Source organism: Punctularia strigosozonata, assembly GCF_000264995.1.
Source record: "Punctularia strigosozonata HHB-11173 SS5 unplaced genomic scaffold PUNSTscaffold_4, whole genome shotgun sequence".
NCBI classification, from domain to species: Eukaryota; Fungi; Basidiomycota; class Agaricomycetes; order Corticiales; family Punctulariaceae; genus Punctularia; species Punctularia strigosozonata.
In genome coordinates, this window is record NW_006767436.1 from 1,064,003 (window position 1) to 1,090,162 (window position 26,160).

General features: G+C 52.7%; 12 protein-coding genes across 12 annotated transcripts; 6 read left to right on the plus strand and 6 right to left on the minus strand.

Annotated features, from left to right (window-relative positions):
• Window positions 1-79: 79 nt before the first annotated feature.
• On the plus strand, window positions 80-728 carry PUNSTDRAFT_43416 (uncharacterized protein; the record flags this gene model as incomplete). Its single annotated transcript, XM_007381987.1, has 2 exons — window positions 80-562; window positions 612-728. 2 exons carry the CDS (start codon window positions 80-82, stop codon window positions 726-728), a joined length of 600 nt encoding a protein of 199 aa, XP_007382049.1.
• A 153-nt stretch (window positions 729-881) lies between these two features.
• Window positions 882-4,304, minus strand: PUNSTDRAFT_112379 (Zn-dependent exopeptidase; the record flags this gene model as incomplete). Its single annotated transcript, XM_007381988.1, has 15 exons — window positions 882-1,050; window positions 1,105-1,346; window positions 1,401-1,736; window positions 1,786-1,905; window positions 1,961-2,247; window positions 2,301-2,339; window positions 2,393-2,413; window positions 2,473-2,494; window positions 2,548-2,679; window positions 2,731-2,735; window positions 2,791-2,883; window positions 2,939-3,087; window positions 3,140-3,618; window positions 3,667-3,937; window positions 3,994-4,304. 15 exons carry the CDS (start codon window positions 4,302-4,304, stop codon window positions 882-884), a joined length of 2,676 nt encoding a protein of 891 aa, XP_007382050.1.
• Window positions 4,305-4,486: 182 nt separating this feature from the next.
• Window positions 4,487-5,414, plus strand: PUNSTDRAFT_142532 (OsmC-domain-containing protein). Its single transcript, XM_007381989.1, has 5 exons — window positions 4,487-4,641; window positions 4,704-4,866; window positions 4,918-4,959; window positions 5,021-5,169; window positions 5,221-5,414. Exons 1-5 carry the CDS (start codon window positions 4,522-4,524, stop codon window positions 5,278-5,280), a joined length of 534 nt encoding a protein of 177 aa, XP_007382051.1. The 5' UTR covers window positions 4,487-4,521; the 3' UTR covers window positions 5,281-5,414.
• Window positions 5,415-6,593: 1,179 nt separating this feature from the next.
• PUNSTDRAFT_43418 (uncharacterized protein) lies at window positions 6,594-9,824 on the plus strand (the record flags this gene model as incomplete). The annotated part of the gene is made up of 6 exons (XM_007381990.1): window positions 6,594-6,704; window positions 6,763-6,906; window positions 6,949-7,113; window positions 7,175-7,225; window positions 7,282-7,951; window positions 8,662-9,824. The coding sequence occupies 6 exons, from the start codon at window positions 6,594-6,596 to the stop codon at window positions 9,822-9,824; spliced, it is 2,304 nt and encodes a 767-aa protein (XP_007382052.1).
• A 555-nt stretch (window positions 9,825-10,379) lies between these two features.
• PUNSTDRAFT_100139 (glycoside hydrolase) lies at window positions 10,380-13,111 on the plus strand (the record flags this gene model as incomplete). Its single annotated transcript, XM_007381991.1, has 11 exons — window positions 10,380-10,644; window positions 10,771-10,886; window positions 10,935-11,256; window positions 11,309-11,751; window positions 11,800-12,112; window positions 12,169-12,241; window positions 12,290-12,359; window positions 12,409-12,570; window positions 12,627-12,744; window positions 12,799-12,929; window positions 12,980-13,111. 11 exons carry the CDS (start codon window positions 10,380-10,382, stop codon window positions 13,022-13,024), a joined length of 2,058 nt encoding a protein of 685 aa, XP_007382053.1. The 3' UTR covers window positions 13,025-13,111.
• A 21-nt stretch (window positions 13,112-13,132) lies between these two features.
• Window positions 13,133-14,982, minus strand: PUNSTDRAFT_51159 (NAD(P)-binding protein). The gene is made up of 14 exons (XM_007381992.1): window positions 14,915-14,982; window positions 14,720-14,853; window positions 14,640-14,669; window positions 14,557-14,579; window positions 14,421-14,503; window positions 14,253-14,362; window positions 14,163-14,198; window positions 14,080-14,110; window positions 13,913-14,020; window positions 13,786-13,852; window positions 13,665-13,737; window positions 13,563-13,610; window positions 13,326-13,508; window positions 13,133-13,267 (listed from the first exon to the last, which is right to left on the minus strand). The coding sequence occupies exons 1-14, from the start codon at window positions 14,961-14,963 to the stop codon at window positions 13,214-13,216; spliced, it is 1,029 nt and encodes a 342-aa protein (XP_007382054.1). The 5' UTR covers window positions 14,964-14,982; the 3' UTR covers window positions 13,133-13,213.
• A 480-nt stretch (window positions 14,983-15,462) lies between these two features.
• PUNSTDRAFT_65035 (uncharacterized protein) lies at window positions 15,463-17,565 on the minus strand (the record flags this gene model as incomplete). Its single annotated transcript, XM_007381993.1, has 6 exons — window positions 15,463-15,506; window positions 15,558-15,798; window positions 15,854-15,994; window positions 16,045-16,384; window positions 16,438-16,997; window positions 17,179-17,565. 6 exons carry the CDS (start codon window positions 17,563-17,565, stop codon window positions 15,463-15,465), a joined length of 1,713 nt encoding a protein of 570 aa, XP_007382055.1.
• A 177-nt stretch (window positions 17,566-17,742) lies between these two features.
• Window positions 17,743-20,123, minus strand: PUNSTDRAFT_84688 (FAD/NAD(P)-binding domain-containing protein). Its single transcript, XM_007381994.1, has 14 exons — window positions 20,037-20,123; window positions 19,895-19,983; window positions 19,807-19,847; window positions 19,618-19,752; window positions 19,509-19,561; window positions 19,063-19,455; window positions 18,613-19,014; window positions 18,523-18,552; window positions 18,424-18,475; window positions 18,353-18,368; window positions 18,286-18,299; window positions 18,085-18,228; window positions 17,976-18,024; window positions 17,743-17,919 (listed from the first exon to the last, which is right to left on the minus strand). The coding sequence occupies exons 1-14, from the start codon at window positions 20,082-20,084 to the stop codon at window positions 17,874-17,876; spliced, it is 1,512 nt and encodes a 503-aa protein (XP_007382056.1). The 5' UTR covers window positions 20,085-20,123; the 3' UTR covers window positions 17,743-17,873.
• Window positions 20,124-20,560: 437 nt separating this feature from the next.
• Window positions 20,561-20,922, minus strand: PUNSTDRAFT_112384 (uncharacterized protein; the record flags this gene model as incomplete). The annotated part of the gene is made up of 2 exons (XM_007381995.1): window positions 20,561-20,654; window positions 20,705-20,922. The coding sequence occupies 2 exons, from the start codon at window positions 20,920-20,922 to the stop codon at window positions 20,561-20,563; spliced, it is 312 nt and encodes a 103-aa protein (XP_007382057.1).
• Window positions 20,923-21,100: 178 nt separating this feature from the next.
• Window positions 21,101-23,377, minus strand: PUNSTDRAFT_51162 (aldehyde dehydrogenase). The gene is made up of 13 exons (XM_007381996.1): window positions 23,320-23,377; window positions 23,207-23,248; window positions 22,925-23,155; window positions 22,761-22,872; window positions 22,616-22,702; window positions 22,512-22,563; window positions 22,355-22,449; window positions 22,216-22,296; window positions 21,974-22,163; window positions 21,651-21,916; window positions 21,430-21,590; window positions 21,318-21,376; window positions 21,101-21,260 (listed from the first exon to the last, which is right to left on the minus strand). Exons 1-13 carry the CDS (start codon window positions 23,349-23,351, stop codon window positions 21,160-21,162), a joined length of 1,509 nt encoding a protein of 502 aa, XP_007382058.1. The 5' UTR covers window positions 23,352-23,377; the 3' UTR covers window positions 21,101-21,159.
• Window positions 23,378-23,785: 408 nt separating this feature from the next.
• On the plus strand, window positions 23,786-25,728 carry PUNSTDRAFT_84698 (RCC1/BLIP-II). Its single transcript, XM_007381997.1, has 3 exons — window positions 23,786-24,410; window positions 24,472-24,702; window positions 24,757-25,728. The coding sequence occupies exons 1-3, from the start codon at window positions 23,850-23,852 to the stop codon at window positions 25,627-25,629; spliced, it is 1,665 nt and encodes a 554-aa protein (XP_007382059.1). The 5' UTR covers window positions 23,786-23,849; the 3' UTR covers window positions 25,630-25,728.
• Window positions 25,729-25,777: 49 nt separating this feature from the next.
• PUNSTDRAFT_132638 (uncharacterized protein) lies at window positions 25,778-26,155 on the plus strand (the record flags this gene model as incomplete). The annotated part of the gene is made up of 2 exons (XM_007381998.1): window positions 25,778-25,813; window positions 25,901-26,155. The coding sequence occupies 2 exons, from the start codon at window positions 25,778-25,780 to the stop codon at window positions 26,153-26,155; spliced, it is 291 nt and encodes a 96-aa protein (XP_007382060.1).
• Window positions 26,156-26,160: the final 5 nt, after the last annotated feature.

The following is a 26,160-nucleotide window of genomic DNA, read 5'->3' on the forward strand; positions in this document are numbered from 1 at the left end:
AATCAAGGCGCTCTCCATATACGCGCCAAACCTAGAATACATCGAGTTTGACCAGGTTCAGCCGTCGCATCCTGACCACATGGCCGAGCTGAAGGTCTTCCTCCCTCGCATGAATACGTTGTCGATCGTTTATTCCAACGTCGACGGCGCATTGTTCCTGCCATATAATCTGAGACACCGCGGAATCCAGATCACCATGTCCTCCGTCCTCGGCCTCGCTGGTGCCGCACAAGTCTCGGATTACGCAGCGTCGAAGGCAGCCCTCATTGCACTGAACGACTCCCTCCGTTACGAACTCGACAAGCACTACGCTGCTCCCGGCGTTCGGACCACTCTCTTCGTCCCCGGTCACATCCTGACCCCGATGTTCTCGCGGGCGAACTATCCGTCGGGAAGGCTATATCAGTTCTTCTTCCCTTCGTTGCATCCGGTCGAGGTCGCCAAGGCTGTCATACGCGCCATTGACGATCAGCACTCTCAAACCGTCTACATGCCGTTCTTCGCAAATTTCGCGCCGTTCTTGCGCTCGTTACCGAGCTTCTTGCGCGACTTTGCGCAATGGGTACGTACAAATTGCGAATCGTAGTCTATGATTCTGATAGCGTCCCCAGGTAACGCATGCGGACTACACCATGAAGGGCTTCGAGAAGGTTTCTGGGCGACGAGCTGATGAGCAGTTAACACCATCATCACCTACTGAGAAGTCGCTTGATTCTAAGGAGAAGTAGAAGATTAAATCTTAGGCTGCTGGCAGTACTAATCTATCGGGATTTATGAAGACTTTCATTTGGGATTAAGTGTGATGAAAGACTTCGCCTTGATATTGGTAGTACAAGAACTTTCGATAAGACAAGGACGAGATCCTATCGTACAAAAATTGTTTATGGATGGATGACCTTCGCGAGGTCTTCGATCAGCGTTTGCATGCGTCTTGCTTCAATCTGCGCCAAAGTCGAGTTCCTGTCGATGGTGATCGCCTCCGTCAGAGCAGGCAACGTCGTCGCACCGTAACCCAACCACTTTCCAGGCGCGACACCCAGATGTCTATACCTGTACGTAGTCGTCACTGTATCATCTGGCGCGCAAGGGAGACGAAGTACTTACCACTCCCGATCCTTGATGCCGTCCGAGGAGATGAGACCTCTCTCGAAAGCAGCCAGCTTGGCGTTCGCTCTCTTGACCCTCTTAGCTGCCTGTCTGAGCTCGCGTTCGATCCTCTTGTCGTGCTTCCCAGGCTTGTGAATATTGGTCTGACAAGTACCTTCACCAGCCTCCTTCCAGATCCATGAAGGGACGAAGTTGGTAATGTCCAACTCCGCGTCCTGCTTGCCGCGCCGATGGCATGGCTTCGCGTGGAACGATTAAGCGAACAGCTGCCAGGAAACTCGCTACGATCGCACCTTTCCGAGCTTGCGTCTGACTTTGCAAATGGCCTTGCGCAGCTTTCTCCGGAGGCGCCACTTGGAGTGCCTTCTCCTCCATTTCTTGAGTGCCTTCAACAGGTGCCATTTAGCATGTACCTTCTCCTTGTCCAGCTTTGCGCTTGAAAGCTGCAGCTCCTCGATAGATTGGCGCAAAGGCGCGAAGTCCACCTCCAAAGAAACAGTAGAGGCAATGGACTCGACCTTTGCCAGGTAACTGCTGAGTTCCAAAGCATAGTGCGTAGTGTTCAACGGCAAGACTATAGAGTCTGATAAGGACAACGTCTGAAGGCCAAAGAACTTGGCAACGGCGGTCTAGACGGCATATTCAGCATGGTGGTAGGCATTGCGACTGGTTGCTTACGTGTCTGAAGAATCCTGGATCCGCGTATATCTCTTGCCATCTCACGGAGTCGTACACCGAGTGGTAGTGGTAGACAGGATCTTGCAAGGTCGCGCCAAATCCACCATTGCTGCTTGCAATCTATGGGGACCCAACGTCAGGATGTGGACACTAGATCTTCGGGTAGTAGACAAACCCCGATTCTTTGGAGGAAAACGGTGAAGTCGGAGCCGCTTCCGAGGGGACCAACGCCAACGCTGTCAGTAGCCGCGGCATGCTGCATTTCGAACATGTCGATGACCTCCTGGCCAACATCTGATGTCGAGCTAGCGTTGCCATACAATGTACCGTGATCATTCCGTGCATCCCACAATGATTTGTTCTCCTTCGTGGGGTGAGGTACCTTTTCGGCGGCCTGGCGCACCATATGAGCCAGAGATGGCGAGGCGCTGGCCCGAAAGCGAGATCCGGACACGGAACCATCTTCGCTCACTGTTAATTATGAACCCACTCGCGTAATTACTCTGAACACTGACCGAGATTCAAGTAGGACACAACGTGCTTGTCAATCCAGTCTGGACGAGGGTTAGTCAGTGAGAAACTCGTGAACCGTGTGCAATATATGCACCTGCGAAGTCTTCTCCCCATTCTGCGAGCAAGAATCGATTTCAGTAAGCGGAAATGCAAATGAGAATAAACGGCGCGCACCGGTACTTCCGATCAGGCCATACTACAGTTGAATATTGGTCATATATCATGGATGCTATGAGCTGGTATATTTACCTCTTCGGCATCCCAGCTAGCGATCACAATCGTGCGAAGTGGCCTCCATCCAGCCTTAAGTAGAACACCGAAACCACGAAGCACCTCGTGCACTGAAGCAGTTCCCGAAGACGGATCCGCAGCCCCCATGACCTGAGTAAGTGGTAGGTGATTGGTACAACACATAGTGTTGCTTCAACTCACCCAAGCTGTTGATTCATGCAGTAAGAAAACGGGATCAAGGAGGCCGGAAGGTTCACTCACCATCACGATGGTTCCCAATGACGACTACTTCATCCCTGATATGGCCGGGGATCACGCCCATGGTATTCCAGATCTTGATGACCCTCTCATCGACTATAGAGAAAGCAACATAAGGCCGAGGAACGTAGAAAAGGCAATGAACGCCCACCATGATTAACCAACTTGATGGTACGGTTGGCACCACCCGCCTCGATCTCTCGAAGGAGAAATTGAGCGTTGGCCCAGCTGATTGGGAGACTAGGTATGGTTGGGATGTTGTCGCCATTTGTACGGGTCGAGTTTTGGTATGCCGGGTATCTGATGTATTTGTAAGACATTGCGCAGACGATTTGCATAGGAAGCCGCATACCCCGGAGTAGTGGGGTCTCCTGGGTAGACCGAGAGGTACTGAACGGATCCTCTTTGCACGGATGTCGGGTTCCTGGCAGGTCCATTCGGATACGGTGTATAGCCGTTCTTCTCGGTAACGGTCCCGTCATCGTTGACGTCGCTGTAAATCAAAACGCCAGCAGCACCACGATCTTCGGCACCCTTGACCTTCAAACCGCGGAAGATGCCTCCGTATCTCGTAATCACGACCTTCCCTGTGAAGTTGACCCCTTCGGCCTCCAACCTATCGTACTCCTCTTTGGTACCGTAACCTGCGTACACGAGTTGCCCTATCGCGGTGCCGTTGCCGCTGAGACCATGAAATGCGGGCACGCTGGTAACGTGCTCCCCGGCCTCGGGATCAGTGAAGTCGGCAACTTCCTCGACATTGGCGGACCAAACAGCCTCTCCGTCATCTCCGAGGATATCCAAGGAACGATCCATTGGGGTGTTCATGACCTGTACGGATGTCAGACTCGGTCACAAGTCCGAATATACATCACATACCGGGTAGTATGTGTCGATCCAAGCTCGGGGAGCGTCGCCGAAGGATTCTGTCGTGATGGACAAAGTAGCATCGCGCGATTCCGGAGATCCCGCCTCCAAAAGAGGCGCTTCGCCCGGTAAGAAGCCTGCGGGCGGGAGAGCACCGAGTTCCTTCTCCAACACAGTATAGAACAGCTTGGCCGTGGTCAGATCGCCATCGGTTCCGGCCATATGCGGCTTGGAAGCAAACAATCGCGAAGCAAGGATTGCACTCTGTTCATTCGGCACTCCACTAGAAATTATTGTATCAACAACAGGTGTGCGGTCATACACATGACAGTGACTTACAGGAAGACCTTCTCGATCTGCTCATGGGACAACCACCTGCCCGACCTATGTGGATGAGCAGCAGATTCGGACCATTTGTCGTCCTGAGAAGCCCATGACCGGGCATGTAGGCCACGGAGGGAGACTGTCCAGAGCGAGTATATGAGGGCAATACCACATGCTGCAAGCAGTCGCTTCTGGGACGTTGTTCGGCCGGTTTTCGGAGCGACGGTGCATGCTTCGACGTCGTGAACCTCAAGCTTTGCAGGAGCAACGCCGTGCTCTGCCTCGGGCGCCGTAAGGGGCACCCGGGAATGCTCGTTGAAACCCATGGCGGCGATGGGGGGAAGAGCCAAGGTGTGTGAAGGGTTTATTTATACCTGTGCCATTGCGAGGCTTGCTCCAAGAATGGGCACAAGTCGGCCATGAGATGCTCATGGCGGAGGCCGGTCATCGCCACCCACGTTCGCCGATGCACCGTGGTCAACCGTCACACCATGACGCACTGCATCGTCCGACCCGGGAGTCAGCTGGTTGCAGACGACCAACATGCTCGTACCATCCGTCCTTAGGCCGTCGGCGCGTTGGGCAACGCCTGCCCTCGTCGCATACCGTTCTTTGTCCACCACGGCGACACGCCAAGCGCCGCTCACTATTAAGAAAGAGTTGGTGCGCGAAGAACAGTCTATCTCGAGACCTACGTCGCGCTTATCGTGGTTGAACGCCTTCAGTACACCGCGAAAGCTACTGCTACGGGCGCAGGAAGGAACGGCACTGTCAAGTCAGAAGACAATGGCGAGGCTCCTCTCTCATTGAAGCTCTCTACTCCGAAACCCATGGGTGGTCAGGGTGACGGTCAGAATCCCGAGCAGTTGTTTGCCATGGGATACGCTTGTAAGCACCTGCGCAGACATGTGGAGTGTAATCTGATGTCTGGCGTGAAAGCGTGCTTCCTCGGCGCTCTTCAGCTCACGGCCAAGAACGCTGGTAGGCATTGATTTGACCCGCGCGCGACCACGAATGCAGACCCTGACCCTTCTTGGTACAGGCAAGGCCGACATAGCGGCTAATGCAAAGATCCATACCAGCGTCTCCATTGGACCTCCCGAGCAACCGCCGTTGCCCGGCTTCGGCCTGCGAGTGACAATCGAGGTCGAGGGCGTCGATGACGACAAAATCATTGGCGATACTCACGAGGTGCTTTTCATTCGAACGTCTGATTGTTTGCCCAACTGACGCATTTTCCAGTTCTGCCCGTACAGTCGGTTGATTAAGCATGGTGCTCAGGTGACGGTGAAGAAAATCTGAGCCTCAACATGCGAGATCCCTCGCTCTCTGATAAGCGTGTACAGTACACCTGCGCACTGGAAATAAGAATGAACGCCGCATGTATGCACCCAGGCGCACAAGAAATGTCTTTGGCTCTTTCCCGACAGCCTGTGTGGAAATGCACATCAGCTGAATCTAGACTGGAAATAATCCCAGCGATGATGATGCGCCCGTCTTCGCGGGTATCCATCTCCAATGCGTCCGTCCCCACGAGCTACTGAGCCATGGGACGCACAGGATGCACTGCGAGAAGGCGACAGTAGTCGGGGAGTTGAGCAAAAGGGTAAAACGTCGTCTCCTTGAAGCCAGCTGGGTTTATCATGACTCATGATCCCAAAGAGCACATACGCGTGTCGGAAATGTGTACTGGCTAGCATAGCATCCACCATACGACTGGCGAGGAGCGCTCTCGGGAAAGCCAGTGCTCATAGTAGGTAGCAAATGTGATGTCAACAAAGCGAGTATACATAGCTTCTGCAGTACAGTAGCTGTACTGGTATCGATGCAGATGCACCAGCTGAATACCGTGCTTTGCGGCGCTCGATACGGAGAAACGCTCAACGTATTCCTCGATCATTCTCGTTGCTGCGAGGACGGCACGATAGCGGTACCGTGGGCAGTTGACCCACTACGTCAGGTCTCAAACGTGGAAGGTGTGGCATAGCCCCGGGCTAAGAACAAGAACCCCTTGGGCGATTTCCAAGGTTTCCTTGACATCTGGCTACGGCTATAATGGCTTCGCGCAGCACAGCAGACACTTTATCTTCACCCCTGGAGAGCTCGAGATTACGCGCGCCCGTGCTCGGATCCCCCATTTTTTGGCGCCCTCTCCTTCACCTTCTCGGGCTAGTCCCCATTGTGATATGCTGGACGTTCAACTTTTGGACCCTGCTTGCAGGCTTGGAATGGACGCTGTGCAGTCATGTTACATACGCGTTTTGTCAGATGAGGCCACGGACTGCTATCGCGTCGACGAGCTATTGAAAGAAGCGCAGGTGCCTGGCGCGTCTAATGCTTCGGTCATATCTCTCGACAGCTTGTGTACTGCAGCAAGGCAAACAGCAACGCGCCGTGCACCACAAGCTGATACGCTCAGACGCGTACTGAACGGTGCAAGCAAGAGGCGCGCCGAAACGGCTTCCAAACCTGTACGTGGCCCGCATTCTACCGGTGGCCCGTTCATTGAACCAAAAACAAAGGGCCGTGTCCAGAATTCCGGACACTCTCTTAACCCTGCTTTCTACCCTTCTGTGAGAGGTTCATCGCCCCTTTACTCTCCATTCAGCACCTGAATGCCCCAGCAGAACTCTGCAACAGCCACCCTGCTCACTAACATGCCTGCCACACTGACCGGTATCGACGTTACGCCTTCCGGCCATGCCATTGCACGACTTAAAGAAGAAGTAAGTGTTCTCATTGAACGATCTAATGCTACATCACTCTAATCACTATTGTGAATAGCTGCACTTTCTTCGCCTCTGTCGAACGCGCCGTAACTTGGTCCTCGACTCGATTTGTCCGGAGCTGGCGCCTCACATCGTGATCACTCCCCCGGACTCGTGTGCCGCAGAGCACTACTACACATGCACCAGCAATGCTGTTCAGGTATTGTCTAATCCAAGGGACCACCTGTGTGCCATGCCGCAGGACATTGGAGTAGAGCGCATGCCACCTCCGTGTTCCTCAGATGAAACTTCATCACCCGTAATTGAGAAGGACATGCACGTTACGGTCACCAGTCAAGATCGTCGCGTGCGGAGGCGATGTCAACCATGCAACCCCTTGCTAACGTTTGGCAGCCTATCTTTGATGGTGAGCAGTCTTACAAATGTTCGCCGTGTCAAAATGCGTCCACGCTGATGCACGCGTACAGGATACTGCTGACGACCAGAAATCCCCCGAAGCAATGCTTCTAGGCATTTGCGTAAGTCTCGTTGCTGGTTCAGATTTCATTGCTCTTTTTTATCTTGCTGTTTCCAGGCCTTACAAGCGAGTGCCATAGCGTGTTCACGCCGATCACGCTATACTTCAGCCAGTTTCCCTTGGCCAGATAAACCCTTCCGGTGGTTAGACCCCGCAGCTCCCCTACTACTCAGCGCGAGTCGAACACTTGGTACCGTTATCATCGACTCCGCCAAGCCCTTCGGAGCGCCCCACATCATCATCCAGGAGCCTCCTCCATGGGACGAGAATCCTTGGGTTCCGTATGGGAACAGCGTACCCAACCCTCAGGACGCTGCTTTCGGGCGATTGCTTACGGTCCCCGGCTGGCGTCTCCCTGTGATCAATCCAGCTCCATGGGTCTTCGAAGACGAGCGAATAGACTGCACCACCATATCCTCCTGGATTGAAGAGCCGGACATTGCCCCAAGCTCGTGTGATTCTTCCCCAATCGTGTCCACCGTACCCTTGCTCTGCGAGGACGGCTGGTACTATGATCCTTTGGACGCGCAGACCACGACCCCTCTTACGTTTGACGACCCTGACGAGAGCGCGACTCTCGAAGACATCACTCCGATGTTATCGCCGACCTCGGCTACGAGCACTGAAAACTGGTGTCCAGACCTGGAAATCTTCCCTTGGGACGACGAAGCATTCCCGGATCTGGGTCGCTTATCTTGCGACGAGGCCGGCAACTCTTTGAGTATGGGTTTGCACTGCGGAGACAGACTACTTTGCGACAGTCGCGGGGTTTTGAATGACGCTAAGGCGGAGTCCTTCTCTCCTGTTTCGGACTCCGGTTTGAGGGCTATCATAGTTGAGTCGTGACTGCGATTGTGTTCTGGGACTGGGGTGTATGGGTACATTCACGGACACCGAACGATCATTGGACGATCAACGTTGTTTGGCATAAACAGAGGACATTCCACTTTCGCGCATGCTTGCATTCGTTTCCATTACTGTCATTGTACCATAGCAATGATGAACCCATGTAGGGTATCTGCAATCAACTCTGCCGACTTTGCAGGGATGTAAAGAGAGTATCGGTAGGATGTCCTCATTCCTGCCTGAGGCACGACCTACATAGTCGACTCTCACGCTTTTGGCGGGGAGAACCAGGGAGAACCAGACTCTTTCTGACTCTTCTGCGCTGCCGACCGGGCGAACACCGAGCTGATGACTCCAATAAGAGATGCAAGACTTCCTCGGGGTAGGGGAGTACATAAGTGCTCTCAAGCGCAGAGCTCCGATATCGTCAGCCAACATACGGTTACCCGCTACTCAACGTAACGATACCGGGCCCCTCACTCGTTTGCTGCCACCCCTGCCACCGCATCGAGATCATGGACGGCGACATATCATACCATCGTCCCACTGGACTCCATGAAATCCTCCTCCACGAACTCGACCTTCGATCAGATGCCGACGTCGACTTCGCCCTCTGCAACCCAAACCCCGTAACCGACGACAAAAATATTTGGTTTTTCTGGCACGCCGGCTACGAGACGATGCATTCATACACAAAGCGCGACGTTCGCGGCTGGCACCGCCGTTTCTCAAAACGAGGCTGGACGATCCGGGTCCTCAATACCCAGTCCAATCGCAACTCCCCGCTTCACCTCTCCAAATACCTAGATACAGATGACCCTGCCACATTCCCGCAAGCCTTCATTGACGGCAAGATCACTGGACATCACGCATTGCAACATACCTCCGATCTGGTCCGCTTCCCCCTCCTTCTCAAGTACGGCGGTGTCTATGCAGACGTCGGGATGATCCAGATTGGGAACCTGGATCGCCTATGGAATGAGACGATAGCTAATCCGGCATCTCCCTACGAGGTTCTCTCGTATAACTTCGCTGATGTCGGGTTGGCGAACTACTTCCTCGCCGCACGCAAGGACAACCCTTTTTTCCGGCGTTGTCATCGACTCTTCCTGAAAATATGGGAAGGTCGGACAAGCACGACGGGGATGTCGGAAAGTCCATTGCTCAAGGGCGTGCCCATGTTGCAATCTCCCAAAGGATTCGAAGAAGACGGCGTATTCTACTCTGTTGAGGAGGCTAGCCGGATTTTATCGGACTATATCATCCAAGGCCAGGTTATCACCATGGTCATGGGTCTCCTCGACGAGGAAGGGGATGGAGAAGATGACGGTGCTTGGGACGGACCGGCGTACGTATCTGCTCGCATTTACGCCATCGACTACATGGTCGGGTCTCAGTTGATCAACCTGATGACGGATTGGGACGGAGAACGGGCATTTGCGTTGATGTCGCTCTCGCTACCGACGGAGGGGGAGGCGGAGTCAGCGGACCAGGCCAAAGCGCGAGAGATCGTCGAGGCGTGTTTGACGAAGAGCTTCGGGTTCAAATTGGCGCATGGGCTTATCCTGCGGGTATTAGGGGAGACGCTGGGCTCGCTGTGGAGGAAGCATGAGGGATCGGATGCGGTTCCCCATACTTACGCGCATTGGCTGAGGTACGGTGTTGTTCATTGGGATCAAGCCCAGCTGCCGCCACCGAAGCCGTACAAGACCGGTACGGTGTATAAGAAGGGGCCTCTCCTGAGGGAGGAATAGATATCGCTTAGTCACGTTCATTAGACTCCGAGAATACTTGTCCTCCAAAAAGAAGTGCGGCGGGAGCGTGAACTGGTATTTATCGTCATCAGCCCGACTTTGAGCACATCTTTGTTGCATCTTCCATATCCGTACACCTCCATGCGCAAACCGGACAGCAAGTGCTGAATGCGGAATGCCGGTGAGATACCCATTGTATGCTGCGGGATTCTCGAGGTCACTCCCTTCAGTTCGGTGGTATTCCCTGAGGGTCATCTTGTCGCCCTTTATCTGCGTGTCGCCTGCAAAGATGAGCCTCGTGACGGCCGATATCTGCTGGCGAAGGGTTACGGGCAAGTCATTGGCATATAGGCGCTGGAAGTACTGCAAGAACTGGTATCGACGGCAGATCGCCTGAATCACTGTCAATGTCACTGCTTCTGTCGCGCTTCGCGTGTATGTACGTCATCGGCAGACGAAAGAGGACCTGACGCGTCCGAAATCCGGGGCCAAACTCCAGAATCCAGATGGCGTCCCGGGGTATCTCCACAGATATCGATCTCTTCCTCGACCACCATGCCACCCACGACTGCAGGCAGAACAATCGACAAAGAGACTATCCTTTCGGTAGACCCTTACCTCGTTGACAACGTTACGGCCATCCAGCAGCGCTACGAAAGATTCGTAAAGTGGAAGGACACTATTGACGAATACGAGGGAGGGTATGATCAGTTCACCAAGGGATACCTGAAGTTTGGGTTCAATGTCGCTGAGGATGGCACGGTTACGTACCGCGAATGGGCACCGGACGCCATCGAGGCGGTCCTCATCGGTGACTTCAGTAAGTAGACTGTTCATTCGTTGAAAAATGTTCTCCCTTCTCCAGGCCTCGCAAAGCGGATGGATGTTATTCATAGCTACCCTTTTCGCACGTTATACGGAAGACTGACTAACGGGGGTTTAATAGATGATTGGAATAGGCTGTCGCACAAGATGACCAAAGACCAGTATGGTGTCTGGGAGATTATCGTTCCTCCTAAGGCTCCTGGAGTCTGTGCTATCCCGCACGACTCAAAAGTGAAGGTACGTCCGTTGTGGTTCTGTTACTTTTGATTGCTCACGAACGTTCAGATATCGATGATTGCTTCTGACCACCGCAGAATTGAACGGATTCCTGCTTGGATCAAGCGCGTAACCCAGGATCTGGCAATCTCGCCTGTCTACGAGTCCCACTTCTGGAACCCTCCAGCACACGAGCGTTACACCTTCAAACATCCTCGTCCCCCTGCTCCCAAGGCGGCTCGTATTTACGAAGCTCACGTTGGCATCTCCACAAGCGAGCTGCGAGTTGGCACCTACAAGGAGTTCACCGGACATATGCTCAAACGCATTAAGGATTTGGGATATAACACCATTCAACTCATGGCTGTCATGGAGCATGCGTACTATGCATGTAAGATCCTTCCTCGCCTTGCCCGTTGAACGCTTCTCTGACACCATTTCAGCGTTCGGCTACCAGGTTACTAGTTTCTTCGCAGCCAGCTCCAGGTACGGCACTCCAGAGGAGCTCAAAGAACTCGTGGACACTGCGCATGGTATGGGCCTCACGGTTTTACTCGATATCGTGCATTCGCACGCGTCCAAGAATGTCCTGGATGGCCTGAACCTCTTTGACGGTTCAGACCACCAGTATTTCCACGAGGGTGCTAGGGGTCGGCACGAGCTCTGGGACTCTCGTTTGTTCAATTATGGCCATCACGAAGTACTCCGCTTCCTCCTCAGCAACCTCCGATTCTGGATGGAAGAGTACCACTTCGACGGCTTCAGGTTCGATGGCGTCACGAGCATGATGTATCTCCATCACGGTATGGGTGTCGGGTTCAGCGGAGGCTACCATGAATACTTTGGCCCTGATGTGGACGTGGAGGCGGTGGTGTATCTCATGCTGGTGCGTTGCCCACCGTTTAATGTGGGCTCACTTTAACTTCTCGGGCAGGCCAACGACGCGATTCATAGCCTCTTTCCAGAGGCTATCACCATCGCAGAAGATGTGTCAGGAATGCCACTGCTTTGCATCGGAGTTTCAAGAGGTGGCGTTGGATTCGATTACCGCTTGAGCATGGCTATACCGGACATGTGGATCAAGTTACTCAAGCACAAGCAGGACGATGAATGGAATATAGGCAGCATCGTTCACACCTTGACGAACAGACGTCACGGGGAGAAGAGTATCGCCTATGCGGAGAGCCATGATCAGGCCTTGGTAGGAGACAAGACCCTCGCCTTCTGGTTGATGGACAAAGAGATGTGTACGCCTATATTCCCCGCCTCAGCCATGGGTCTCTGACTGTCATGCCTGGTCTAGATACCAACATGTCCGACTTGACTGAGATGACACCGGTCATTGCGAGAGGTCTCGCCCTACACAAGATGATCCGGTAAGCCCAAGTGTGCGTGATATAACATGCGTCTCTGACACCACTCAGTCTCCTTGTGCACTCGCTTGGAGGAGAGGGTTACCTCAATTTTGAAGGCAACGAATTTGGTCATCCGGAGGTGCGCTAATCTACCCGCTATTCTTCGAATGATCACCGATTGCGCGCAGTGGCTTGACTTTCCTCGTGAAGGGAACGGAAACTCTTTCCATTATGCAAGGCGCCAATGGAATGTCGTGGACGACCAACTCTTGCGCTATAGGTATCTCAACAATTTCGACGCTGCTATGAATCATCTCGAGGAGCAATATGGCTGGCTCAGCGCGCCACAGGTTGATATTGTTCCTGTTCATGCACATCGAATCACTGAACCCACCTACCTCTGTAGGCGTACGTGTCCCTCAAGCACGAGGGGGATAAGATGATCGTGTTTGAACGTGCTGGTCTCCTCTTCGTCTTCAACTTCCATCCTACCAACTCCTTCACGGACTACAGAGTCGGCGTCGGTGAGTCTAGTATCACTGTTCTCTCGCTCCGATGAAATATTCAACGATATGCAGAAGAAGCTGGCGAATATCGCGTTGTTCTTTCTTCTGACGATAAGAAATTCGGAGGATGGGAGAACATTGATACTAAGCTCACGCATGTCACGAGTCCTCTGAGCTGGAACGGCAGGAAGAACTATCTTCAGGTATGTTATCCGATGTCGCGCTTGTTCAATGCATGAGCATACGCCCATAGGTTTACTCGCCAAGCCGAACTGCTATGATTCTGGCAAAATCCTAATGGTTTTACAATCAATGATGGATACGCGAAACGGGATTATTCACACATGTATAGTATGCTCAGCGATGCGGCGGATACATAATCTCTCGGTGCATGCAGTACTTGCCCCCAAAAGCGAGTGGCCGGTCCATGGCCTCATTGTCATGCATATGAATAATCGTACACGGTGGGGTCTTTCGCAATCCATATTCAATCCTTTGCAACTCTGATTACCAACTTGGCTGTGTTCCCTCCCGTCTGAACCTGTCATACGCAACCGCCGCGTCAGTATTGGCTGATGGACAGTGAAAATCATGCCTACATCATATATGCCTTGACCAGTGGTATGTAATCCCTCACGGATATCCTCGGTATATTTTATCTTCCCGCCTCCGATCAAGCCAGGAACTACGTCGTGATAGAATTCCTCGTGATATTTCTCTTCGAGGTCCCCTACGAGTAGACCAAAGATGCGCAACCTCTTGGCTATGATTTGGAAAAGGTTCTGTGAAAAGGTTGTTAATGGGTCATGAAACCATTATGCTGCGTCGAGGGTCACCTTCACTGGATACGATTCCCCGTTATACGCGGAGATCATCCCGCATTCCTGTCGCACTGTAAGCTACCAGCAAGGAATCATTGATACCACTCATTCACGTACAATAAAGGTGGCATTCAGGGCTGCGGCCTCAAAAGCGGCTTCCAGTGTCTCGCCTCCTACATTGTCCCAGTAACTGACAACGTGTAAGGCGGGTGGATGAGAGGACGAGGACTATACCCACAGGTTGATGGGACCTTCCTTGGTCAAAACATCCTTCGTGGAGGTAGTCTTATAGTTGAACGCGACGTCTATGTCGTGAGGACGCAATCAGCGGTTTATCGGTTGCGGAACGCTCCGAGGAGACTTACCGACTCCAATCTCCTTCAGGAAGTTGACTTTCTCGTCCGATCCAGCAGAAGCAATAACCTTTAATCCGTCGAGTTTTGCGAGCTGCGCAACGAAGGAACCAACGGGGCCTGCGTGTGCATGTGCTCAATTCAAGCGAAAGGTTTGTAAGCTACAATGGGCTGATTACCTGCACCTCCAGATACAAATGCAACATCACCCTGGAGAAATGGATGTTGAGGATGCGAAGAAGAGCGACACGGTATTAAATACCTTCTTCGGCGTGTAAAATTCCTTGTACCCGTAGTACTAGATTCTTTTCTTAATTTATAGTCAATGGAATTTGATGTAAGTAGCGCTTACCGCAGTCTTACCGGGCATTCCAGCAACGCCGACGAAGGCGGACCAAGAGACTTCACCCTTGATCTTCTTGAAGGACGAAGCATCATTCCGAACGATGTATTCCTCAAATGCTGCAAAAAATCTCCCATCAACGACGCGGATATACCCACACCACACAGTTGCACTCACTGTAGAAGCCATACAAGTGATCGCCCACCTGCACTTCAGGGTTCTCTGAGCGCACTACTACACCGACCCCGAAGTTGGAGATGCTATGTCGGACGATGTCAGAATAATCCTGTGCCTCCGTGACATCGCCGCTTACGGTTCCCCGATGCGGAAAGCCGGCTGACGAGATCAAAAGATCGGAAACGAAGTCAAATGTATGTTTAAATGTGGGAAACGTACAGAGTAGCTTTCTTTGGACGCATCGCGCATCTGTACTGCGGGTTAACCCTGGATCACATTTTATGATGACAATGATTTACCCTGCCGCGCAAGTATGGATCGATGGAAAGAACGAGCGTCTTTAAGATGAAAGCACCCTTTTCAAGAGGAAGGCCATCAACGTCGATAACTTGGCTTTCATCGTAGGCTACGGTCTTTTCTGGATCGGGGTACCCTATCCACAACAATGGTGAGTTCCACCCAGGATGGGATTCGCCAGAGCAACAAGGACGCACCGGTAGGGATCTCGTTGAAAAGCACGCGTCGATTGGTGATAGGAGCCATGATACCCAAAAATCAACGCTCTGGCGAGTGGCATCTTGGAAGCCTGTATATATACGAACCCCAGGCCTGTTATAGGCTGAATCAGCATGACGATGGCGTGTACGCAGACGGGGTATTATTAATGGCGAACATCCGATCCGGTAGGTAGGTAGGTATATTGCCGGGACTCACGAATTTTCCGGCATCTTATACATAGGTGTTGGCACATGATTTAGCCGACAACCGCGATAATGCCATATACAGATTAGGGCTCTCATGAAGACTCTGCTACAGTAATTTCAGGACACCAGCAGCTGCGAGGCGGATGTAATAAATGCATGTAACCCCATGCGCCTACTACAATGGTGTCAGCATATCACTATGACAATTGAGCCCTGGACGATGAGCTAAATATATCGAGTTCTCCCGGTATGGACACCAGTCATGAATCTTCTTGTGTTTTGGACGAGATCAGCTTCCGCTACCGCTAGGTTGTATGCCGTACAGCGTTATGCGGGCATCAGTACACTTCCCAGAATATGTCTGGTAAAACGTCTCTCATCACTGGTTTATATGAATTATGTTGAGTTCTTCGCAATGCAGTGGATGACCCACCTCTCCAGTGATTTATGCCCTCCTCATCTTGCCATTTACCCAGAGGATTATTATTATCCGTCAAAACCCAGTGGGTCTCTTCTTCACCAATGGGGCCCACTGCGCTATCGCGTATCAGGGAAGGATCGATCTCGTGTTTGGTGAAGAACGTCAAGATGTGCTGCCGTAAATATGAATTCAGAAAGTCGGAATGTACTGCTTCACGGAACGATAAATTCGACGAAAGCGTGCAGAAAAGAACCTGCGTATAATTTCAGTCCGACCTCCAAGATATATGAAGCTAGAAGGGGGCACACCATGTTCAGGAACTCTTCTTTCATTTGCTGGGGAGTTAATTCCTCCTGTCGGTCGTGGAATATCCGACAGTGCCCGAACGCCTGTTCCAGGGTGATGAGGACCGCTCGCGCGGGATTCGAGTCAATCACTCCCGCAAAATTCTGCATGCGATGCCATGAGAATGATTCGCATATCCTTCGGAGAGACTTACCACGGCCAGGACACCCTCAGGATTCATAATGGCCTTTAGGTCTTCCCAGAACTCGATAGTGAAGATATGCGCGGGGACACCACCTCCGGAGAAGCAATCATGTACGATGATGTCGAAGGACTCGCCTCGAGGGGCGCCGAGGGCGTCCTCGAGTTCGGATTTGCTCTTCGTTCTTGACACCCAAGATCGCGCGTCCTCCAAAAATACATTGCCAGAGCCTGGATCAACGAGACCGAAATAATCTCGAGCAGCTTCGTACACTGCCGGGTCAATTTCGACAACAGTGGTAGCGATTCCATGGCGTTGGAAGGCGGAAGCCGAAACTCCGATCCCGAGACCGCTACGTTATCAACCGGTTAGCACGGCGAGTTGACAGGAAGTGTTTTGCTGTACATGACCAGGGCGTTCTTCCAGGCACCGGCTTGGCCAATTTCCGTGCTATTGACAAGTCTGGCGGCCTCTTGCAACACGAATGTAGAATATATCGAATCGCCTAAAGGGATCAAGTCTTCGTCCCTGACAATGGCCGACTGATCACCAAGTGTAGCAACCCGTTCGCCGATCCATACTCCACCTAGGATACTATGATCCGCACGCAGGTAACGGAGTGAGTGTAGGTAATTTGGTCCTAGCTCTTGGAGCTTAGCATCTGATGGCCTCATTGCTTCACCGACCACAATTTGTCCGGTCACAGAATGGGTAGAAGACAGAATTCGTACAACGGGGTCGTGGGCTGGGTAGAGGTAGGGCTCTTCCAGTGGCGTCCGCAAAGTCGGTTTGTACTCCCAAGCGAGGCGGGGGATGGCCGAAGCAATCAATAAGAGACCGATAGTACGATGCAGCAAAGTTCGTGGTTCGATTTCATCAGGAGCCCGTCGCTTTGGTCCCGTAGAAGCAACCGACGGGGGAATAAGGGCCCATGAAGTAAGTGCGACACTCCCCAGAAACAAGAGCTACCACGCCGTCAGCGAAGCACACATACAGCGAGGCACAGACTGACAATGTTGTCATTGACCGTTTTTGGTAGCGCGATCAAACCCCAGACGTCCGCTCGGTCAAGGATCATCAGGCAGGGCATTGTGAGAGCGCCTATGACAGGAGCCAACGCGGGACGGACGGGTGGTGCCTGAATACTGTTAATGACCGACGATGCAGCCCACTAGAGGAACGCACCATGATAGCAGAGAAGAGATACATCAGGGGAGGAACACACAGAGCATGTGTGGCGAATGGCCCCTTGACTGGGTCGTGCCATCGGCTACTATAAACAGCCGTCCGGTACAATAAGTGGGGCAGAACACATAACACAACGCCGAGTGCGAGTACCGCTCCACGTTTAGAGTATCGCGGAGCAAAGAGAGAGAGCGCGAGGCTCCCATAGACGATATGAGGGAGATACAACTCAGTTGGAACATTAGCATACAAGGGATGGAGTGACTGCCTGTAACCGCGCAAAGCAAGAGATGCCGCGGCCAGCGTGGCTATCGTCGTGAGCGCAAACTGCAACGCGTTAACAGCCATTCAGCTCCAGTATGGCTAGCGAGCCAGCTCGTGATCCCTACGACGTTTCGGTACGGGAAGTAGTGAGGTTGTCCAAGCGAGGGGGCAATGTCGACGTTGACCGCGGACAGCTGTTGATCCTTGCGCACAGCCATCGGGAAAGGTCGCATATCAAGAACGCCAACTCGGTGTAATGTAGGTAGGATGATCTATTGCTCCATATTCAATCCCTGCGGTACTATACGTGTTGTCGCTGAGGGCTGTCCGGGGTACGTGCTACGTCCAAGCAGCCAATGGAAACCAGTGGTGTACAAATAATCCTCGTTTCATCACGGTAAGGGATGCACACCCCATCCATTGAGAATGAAAAACATCCTAAAGTTCCCTTCGATGACCGATATGACAGACGTTTCTGGGGCAGTAATGCTCACCATTTCAACCTATCGGGTCTGAAGAGGTGGAAAAGCACGAGCCAGATTGCTATGATCACGCGGTTGGTTCTATGTCGGGCACCAGTGGTAAAACGACGTTGACACTTACTAAGCTCCATGTACGTGAAGAAGGAGAGTGCGCCACCTGCAGCGCCTCTCTTCACGAAGCGGATAACATCTACCCAGAGCTTCATGTCTTTTGGCGTCGGTCGTGCGTCTTTATCCATGAGCAGAGTGAGAAGGATCCGAGTATCTGTAGATTGACACAACGGCTAAGAATTTCTTCCAGGCGTTCTTGCACAGAACCTACATATTCCTATGTGACTATGCGCACACACTGTCAGAAGGATGCCCATTCTATAATATTGTTTACTCACAAATGTCCAACAGTGCCTACGGAAGTCGATCAGAATCACTGACAGTCATTTCGTTGCCTTGCGCTGCTTACCTATGGCATTAACGTAAGAGCTATTCGTCATCAGTACAGACCAGTCCTCTGTCTATCGAACTGATGTCAACATTGTCGTACTACGGACGAGTGACATACGCTGAAATTTTGCAGGTACAGGTTGGGCCGCTAAACATTACGATGTTCAGTTTTGACGATATAGCGTCAAGGATTGCTTCCTCCACATACTTCGTATCCTTCTGGGAAGAGGTCGCTTGGCAGGAAGTCAACATCGGGTTTCTTGAACCCGGTAGCGAGGACGACGAGGTCCGCGTCGATGACCTTCTCTTCGCCTGGATCATTGGGCTTCGACTGGCGACCACGAACATTCACCAAAACACCAGACGAAGTGAGACGCTTGGTGTCTCCTCGGATATAGTCACAGCGACCTTGACGGACGTGATCCAAGAATTCATCGTTCACAATTGGGGTGCCTTCGTATATGCCACGGTGCGCGGGTGACAAATCTTCGACGCCGTAGTAATGCCATTTGCGTAGGAAGGTCTCCCATAATATACTGAGGGGCATCTCTCGGCCAAACGGTTGCGCTGAGATGGACGTATCGACGACGATATTCCTCGGGATGATCCACTGGAATGGACATCACCAAGCGACAACGAAACAGAGTTAGGCACTAACCTTATCATCACGAGCCACGATGACCGCGTGTTTCGCTGCTTTAGACAGGGCGGTCTCTACAGCCTCCACGCCGCTCGCCCCCGATCCGATAACAACCACGTTCTTACCAGACAGCTCGATCTCATCGAGTTCACTAGAATGGATGACAGGGCCACCAAATGTCTCTTCGTGCGACTCTTTCTCGTTGTCCGCACCTTCCGATTTCGGCATCCCGGGAAATCCGACACGCATCGGTTCCCCGCAAGTACCCACAGTGACTATGACTGCGTCGAAGGGCCCATCTGAACCGTCATTGATGAGCCAACGTGCATGTCCAAGTTTCTGGGGGTCAGCATCGTCCTCCGAGACGTTGCATTGCTTCGGTGACGCCCGTTCAATCTTGATAACTTTCGTCTTGTAGACATGTCATCAAGCAGTAGCTCCGACGTCGAATTTGTAAGGCTTACCTTCAACTTTGTCCGCGATTCAAGTTTGTACTCCTTCCAAATACGCTCGATTTCTACAAGGGTCCTGTAAATTCGTGCAAGCTTCAGGGGAGCGAAAGGCGAGTCTTACCCCCAAGAATCTCGTCCCGGTGCGGGAATGATTTCGACCATACTACGGCTGGGTGGAATCGGTAAATTAACGAGTTGAGCTGGAGTCCGGATGTCGAGTTGACGTGCGACCATATGCCACCCACGCGGTCATTAGCTAGGTGCGAATCAATGAGCCAGACACGCGTGCATGAGCCAAAGGAGTACACACAATCGTATATGACCACCTCGAAGCCATGTGCAATCGCATGTCTACACATCGGCTTAGTCTAGTTCAATCCACTGACTGCGAGGCTTACGCTGCTGAAGAGACGCCGGTGAGTCCTGCCCCAATCACAGCGACTCTTCCTCTGGGATTCGGGAGCGGGTCGGCAGATTTAGGTGGTGTCTAATGGAGTTGACGGTCAGTCATGCACGACTCATCATGTGCCAAAAGCCTACGGGTTTGAAGATCGCAACGATGATCCTCTGTATGAGAATATACCACATATCGAAGAAAACCTCGATTATGCGGAAAGGCGAGAGCAGACGTGCATATCGACCACTCTTCGCATGTCGGCTTGACCGACTGATATTATCCTTCAGGCTTTGGCGAAGTTTCTGTTCCACAACCGCCATGATAGCGATGAAAGGGTTCGAGAGAGGATTCTGAATCTTCAGTGACCTCAAGTACGTTAAGAACCTCCCTACACGTGTTTTTGTACTCCGAGATGATGTCATACTACATATGCTTCGCGTGGGGTTGGAGGCGGAGCATAGCCATCAATCAGGATTCAGCGCGCTGCGACTCGGGCATGGACGTTGGAAGCTTTTGGTTCAACGCAAACCCGCACTGCTGCCATCCGAAACTCCCATATGGCGCGCCGTAGCAAACCTGGGAGTGAGGAAGTTCAGACATGCCGCACGTGTGCAAATGGTAGGGTAGTACGCACCTGGTATACCAGGCAGAGCATGCTGGTGGCTTGTCAGTCCTGCTTGTCTTTGTTCGAAGCTGCTGGAGTGTGTTGGGATGACGGCGCTGTGTTTGTCGGCGGAGTTCGCTTCAGCTCGTGTACGACCCTAGGAAGACACCGTTACTGGCCACTGCCATACGAAAGACCACAGCTTACCATTTCACGCTAGCCCAAAGACAAAGTTCAATCATCATCAAGACAAACAGGTGTATGTTGCCGCGAGTGAGAATGACCAGGGAGCCCAATATCGCTAGGAGGACGGCGAAGGCGACATCCAACACCAGGAGGAAAGTCGGATGAAGCGAGGAACCGGGCTTGAGAATGCCTGAAAGCGAGAAGTCTTCAGGATCTTCCGCAGAACCTGGTGTTTCCATCCCCTTCGTTGGTGCCGAAAGCACTGGTAATGGATGTCAGGTGCGACGCGTATTAGCGCTCGGCAGTCCGATAGTAGCGGACAATCACGCTTTATCACGCTTTTGTAACGTTTTGGCTGGCCTCACTGCCCGGTCACTGTGACGAGGCCCATGCGCAAACACCAACTCCCTCCTTCAGGGGAGTCGGAATCGATTCAACGCTACATGACATGATGTACAATGATGGCAGCTTGTATTTCACCCGTATCTGGCGGCGCCTGCTTCTGAGAACCAATCATCTGTCCGAGCACTCTCCTCCGTTGAAGCGATATTGATGATCGTCGACTTGCTTTGAGAGTCTGTGACGCAATCGCTCGTTGTCAGCTTGAGTAAATGTCTGAGAGGAATATCCATACAAGCATGAAACGCTTCTACACCGTTTTCACGACCGATGCCGCTTTCCTTCATGCCGCCCCTAGCGATTATCTTTGGTCACCGCAAACAAAACATGCACCTAAGAGTAGTTACCATGGAGAGCTAGGATCATTGCGATGATGGGTGTTCACCCAGACGACTCCAGCCTCGATGTCTGCAGCAACGCGGTGTGCGCGGGACAAATCCGATGTCCAGATACCAGCACCGAGACCATATTTCGAATTGTTGGCCAAGGCAATTCCTTCATCCTCGCTCTGGTTGGCGGAAATACATCAGCCTTGCGTGGTCGCCTGGCAGTGTAATAGATAAGTCACCCCGAACCGCTTGACGACAACGACGGGGCCGAATACTTCTTCCCGCCATAGTTCGTCTTCTACTTCGACATCGGATATGACCGTCGGCGGGAAAAACGCGCCTTGTTCAAATTGAAAGCCATCCAAGACCGAATTGCCACCGAGGCGCTCTCCTCCAGTGAGAATCTGCCCATTCCCGGTTGCTTTAAAGCGTCGGACCATGGCTTCAATTCGAGACAGATGATGGACCGAAATCACCGTTCCCATAGATGACGCTGGGTTGAGAGCTGATATATAAAAACACAGTCAGCAACCTTGCTTTCTGCGTTGAACGACCCGCGCACGATCGCCCATTCTTCTCCGAACGCTCTCGGTTTTCTCCAAGAAACGATCCAGGAATTCATTGTAGATACCCGCTTGCACAATGATTCGAGTTCCGGAGACGCATGTCTGACCCGAGGCGATGAAGGACGCGAACGCTGCCCCGTTAACAGCGTTGTCAATATGGGCGTCGTCGAAGACCACGATTGGTGCCTGGGTGGCGGGGTCAGAGAGGGGACGCCAAACGAAATAGCAGTTGGCCGACCTTGCCTCCCAATTCCGCAGTATATGAAGCCAAGTTACGGCCTACAATGCCACCTAACGCACGACCTGTACTCGTGCCAGCCTGACGGTTGTTTGTCACGATTCATAAACGGGGAGCAAGTGGACTCAATGAAACTCACTGTTATGTCAACTTTGCGGATGGACGGATGAGATACTAATTCATTTCCGACTGTTGCGCCGCGGCCTGGAAGAACTGACAAGACACCGGCCGGGACTGCAAAGTTCCAATCACTTATTGAGCGCCGACAGATTTTCGACGAACCGAGATTAACTCACGACCAGCTTCTTCAGCAAGCGCAGCAAACTCGAGCAAGGTGATTGGCGCAAGCTGTCTTTACATGAGCCGTTTTCACTCAGAGCGGATACCATGCCTGACATACTTCCGAAGGTTTTACTATCACACTGTTGCCAGCGGCTACGGCGGGTGCGATCTTCTTGAGCGCTATCAAGAGTGGGTGATTGAATGGCTGATAAACACATCAATTGATCATCACAATCACCCGAACAGAGCATCGACAATCGTACGGTAATTTGGGCTACGACACCAAGAGGGATGCGCTGAACGTAATTCAACAATTTCCCTTGTGTAGGGGCGACGGTCGCTTCATGTGTACGTAGCAGGGCAGCGTAGTAGTCTCTGATAGGAACGTGGTCATGCGACTGTCACCGGAAGGAACATCTAGGCTTACAGCCATTCAGGCAATCTCCGTAGTTGTGCGTTCATCTCGCGGATGGTCCTGCCCGTTTGCAGGGTTTCGATTCTAGCAAGGTCTGGAACGCGCGATTCAAGCGCTCTGGCAATGTTTGACAAGATACGGGAGCGATAGACTGCTGGTGATCTACTCCATTGGCCTGCCTTATACACGTCTTCGGCATTTACTACCGCTTTCACGACATCGGAGGGAGATGCGGAATCAACACTGATGAGACGTACTCAGAGAGCGGTCTCAGGTAGTAGGATTGTCACCTACACGCAAAGTTCATCGCCGGTCGCTGGGTTGAGGACTGGGATTCTGGATGAAGATATTGAGTATGACCAGGGTATAAGGAAGGAGATCTCAGAGGTTACGGGTATCGTACGTACCGTTCGCTGTGTCCCGACGAAGCTCCTGTCATATGAGGGCCATAGCGTGAGCGCACGCTCAAGCGGGCCAAAGCCGATTCCGCGCATATGAAACGCGTTGGCTGCATGAATCACTGATCAGGCCTCAGGCTTCAGGGGGCCGGTCAGCATTGGGCTAACCTTAACCCTCCCCAGGGATGCTTTCCACGTGATCGCGATTGATCGCAGTTGAATGGCATGTCTGCAAGGTTTATGGACGCGTTTTTGCTGGAGGCACGCGTGGATAGAAGATATATTGCACCAACAAACGTTCTTCTCGGAGAAACTGAAACCCGATACGCTGGTCGGTCACATTCCAGCTTCCTCGCAGGCAAAGCCATACATCACGTGGACCACAGTTGCATGTGGCTGAACCGCTCAACGCGAGTCTGGAGGCTCGTTGATCTTCACCTTTACTCTACCTCTTCGGTAACCTCACTTTGGTGCCCGAAGGACGACGTGAAATAACCGGAACACTCCGTCTATTACTGGTGAACTCAAGTTATATCACCATGCCGCCACGATCTACTCGTGCTGCTGCAACAAAACCAGCCGTGAACGGCACCTCCACCACCGAAGCTGCTCCACGCAGCAGGAGCAGAGGGGCCAAGCGCTCATCCTCTCCTATCGCTGAGAAGGAGGCTCCTCCGCCTAGTAAACGCTCTCGAACCGCGAAGAAGGAGGTAGAGAGCAAACCCGAAAAGCCTGTGGCGCGCGCCAACAGCAGAAAGAAAGTCGCTGCCAACACCGCTACCAAAGCGCCAGCCAAGAAGGCCGCAACTGTCAAAGTCAGTGCCGGAAAGGTATCACGCAGAACTGAATCGCATCCTATCAATGGACTCCCTGCCGTACCGGAGCACACGCGACCGGCGCCGATCCTTTTCGGTTGGGGTGCGGGCAATTTCGGTCAGCTAGGCATGGGTAGCGAACTCCTGGGCGACTACGACAAGCCGAAGAAGAATCCGTGGGTAACGGAGAAAGTTGAGGATGGTGCATTCGGTTCTGAGGACGCCGGTTTGGAAACTATCGCTGCTGGGGGCATGCATACTCTCTTAGTGGACGAGAGGGGGACTGTAAGCAAGAACACTCGTTGTATCGACAGAAGGGCCTTCTCTGATTCATTCCCTTACATAGGTTTGGACATGTGGCGTCAATGACGAAGGCGCACTGGGCCGGGTGACCGTCGGTGTTCCGAACCCCGACAAGGAAGGGGAGTTCTTGGACGTCGACGAGCTCACCGCCGTCCCGCATCCAGTGCAATCGCTGGTCGACGAAGACTTTCGCGCTGTCAGAGTCGCAGCAGGCGACAGCGTGTCCGCAGCAATCAGTTCTACCGGAGAATTGCGCGTCTGGGGTTCTTTCCGAGTACGTTGGTTTGTTACGACAGCGACTATCCTGCTTATATGATCCGATTTGCAGGGCAACCAAGGTGCACTTGGATTCTCCAATGAGCAGCAGCGCCAGTTTCAACCGGCTGCTATCTTGAATCTGCACAATCGCGCTGCAGACCAGCACCCCGAGAAATTTGTCTCGGTTGCCGCTGGAAACAACCATCTGGTAATCCTGACCACGCATGGGCACATATACACTCTTGGCGCTGGGGAGGAGGGCCAACTCGGGCGCAAGGTTATCGAGCGTCGGAAAATCCACGGGACAGCTCCGGAGCGCATCATATTGGGTACACGGACGCGTAAAGCGGTGGTTGTTGGTGCTGGCAACAACCATTCTTTTGCTGTCGACCAGACAGGCGACGTCTGGGCCTGGGGACTCAACACAAAAGGCCAAACCGGTACCGGTTACCGCCATTCCGGCATCGACGGAGAAGTTCACGTTCCGAAGCGAGTCATTGGACTCAGCAAGGAAGAGCTCGGGGGTGATACAGTTGTAGAGATCGTCGGAGGCGACCATCACACATTGTTCCTCACCTCAAACGGGAAGGTTTATGCTTGTGGTCGTTCCAATGACGGTCAGCTCGGCTTGGCGGATGACGATCCAGCTTTCGAGGATCGAGAGTTTGAAGATTTTCTCCCTACGCCAGCTTTGGTGACCTTCCCTGATGCGGAGGACCCCGTCGCCCATATCTCCGCAGGCACCCACAACAATCTGGCCGTGACTGCTGGTGGCGCCCTTTACGCGTGGGGAGCACAGACGCAAGGGGAGCTTGGTGTCGGCGAGGATGTCGAAGCTAAAACGCCGAAAGTTGTTGTTCGCAAAGAAGGCGGCTCGTGGGCTGCGATAGTTGCAGCGTGTGGCGGTCAACATACGTTGGCATTGCTGAGGAAGAAGAACTAGCCCAGTCGCCTGGACATGCTGTTTATCTGACCGTCTTATTGTGGGGTCTTTCACCTTAGCTGCCTAGCTGTACCAAACACGGGCCGTAGTTACCTGTCGTGCGTAGTTGCATATTAATATTACTCGTTTCTTACGCAGACGACCGTCCATGTTGTTCGTGCTTGTACCTCTCCTACGGAATTTCGTGCGTGTTTCATCCATTTTTATCCCTTAACCTTCTTTCCACGTCCCACTCGGTGCCCCTTATTGTATTCCTCTTTGTTCCGTGTAGGACCCTGCTGTGCCTGTTGCTGGTGTGCTCGCACCGCCGACGCTGGAGGACACGAGGGATGAGCGTCAGCGGGCCTTCTGGGAGGTCACGCAGGAGAGCGTCGATCGGTTCCTGCCGGGCATGATCGACGAGAGCGCTCTTCCCATCGCCGCCTCCGCCTCCGCCTCCGCCTCCCCCGCCCCTGCCGATCCAGCTACTCATGATCAGCACCTGGTTGAGGTCCAATGTGCCGAAGTGCCAGCCGCAGCGTCGTGATGTAT

What these genes read in the sequence shown, in the direction of transcription:
- PUNSTDRAFT_142532 (XM_007381989.1), top strand. Translation starts at nt 4,522, where the DNA reads ATGCTCGTACCATCCGTCCTTAGGCCGTCGGCGCGTTGGGCAACGCCT. An exon ending in TCACTATTAAGAAAGAGTTG is followed by an intron (nt 4,642 to 4,703) that starts GTGCGCGAAGAA and finishes GAACGCCTTCAG; the next exon opens with TACACCGCGAAAGCTACTGC. An exon ending in GCTCACGGCCAAGAACGCTG is followed by an intron (nt 4,960 to 5,020) that starts GTAGGCATTGAT and finishes TTCTTGGTACAG; the next exon opens with GCAAGGCCGACATAGCGGCT.
- PUNSTDRAFT_51159 (XM_007381992.1), bottom strand. Translation starts at nt 14,963, where the DNA reads ATGGCTCCTATCACCAATCGACGCGTGCTTTTCAACGAGATCCCTACC. An exon ending in ATTTGTATCTGGAGGTGCAG is followed by an intron (nt 14,021 to 14,079) that starts GTAATCAGCCCA and finishes ATGCACACGCAG; the next exon opens with GCCCCGTTGGTTCCTTCGTT. An exon ending in CCTGAAGGAGATTGGAGTCG is followed by an intron (nt 13,853 to 13,912) that starts GTAAGTCTCCTC and finishes CTCACGACATAG; the next exon opens with ACGTCGCGTTCAACTATAAG.
- PUNSTDRAFT_84688 (XM_007381994.1), bottom strand. Translation starts at nt 20,084, where the DNA reads ATGTGGTATATTCTCATACAGAGGATCATCGTTGCGATCTTCAAACCC. An exon ending in CCGGGACGAGATTCTTGGGG is followed by an intron (nt 19,562 to 19,617) that starts GTAAGACTCGCC and finishes GGACCCTTGTAG; the next exon opens with AAATCGAGCGTATTTGGAAG. An exon ending in TCTTCCCAGAAGGATACGAA is followed by an intron (nt 18,553 to 18,612) that starts GTATGTGGAGGA and finishes CGTAATGTTTAG; the next exon opens with CGGCCCAACCTGTACCTGCA.
- PUNSTDRAFT_51162 (XM_007381996.1), bottom strand. Translation starts at nt 23,351, where the DNA reads ATGACAGGAGCTTCGTCGGGACACAGCGAACG. An exon ending in GCTTGCTGAAGAAGCTGGTC is followed by an intron (nt 22,450 to 22,511) that starts GTGAGTTAATCT and finishes GGAACTTTGCAG; the next exon opens with TCCCGGCCGGTGTCTTGTCA. An exon ending in TGTAGAAGCGTTTCATGCTT is followed by an intron (nt 21,261 to 21,317) that starts GTATGGATATTC and finishes ATTGCGTCACAG; the next exon opens with ACTCTCAAAGCAAGTCGACG.
- PUNSTDRAFT_84698 (XM_007381997.1), top strand. Translation starts at nt 23,850, where the DNA reads ATGCCGCCACGATCTACTCGTGCTGCTGCAACAAAACCAGCCGTGAAC. An exon ending in TAGTGGACGAGAGGGGGACT is followed by an intron (nt 24,411 to 24,471) that starts GTAAGCAAGAAC and finishes TCCCTTACATAG; the next exon opens with GTTTGGACATGTGGCGTCAA. An exon ending in GCGTCTGGGGTTCTTTCCGA is followed by an intron (nt 24,703 to 24,756) that starts GTACGTTGGTTT and finishes TCCGATTTGCAG; the next exon opens with GGCAACCAAGGTGCACTTGG.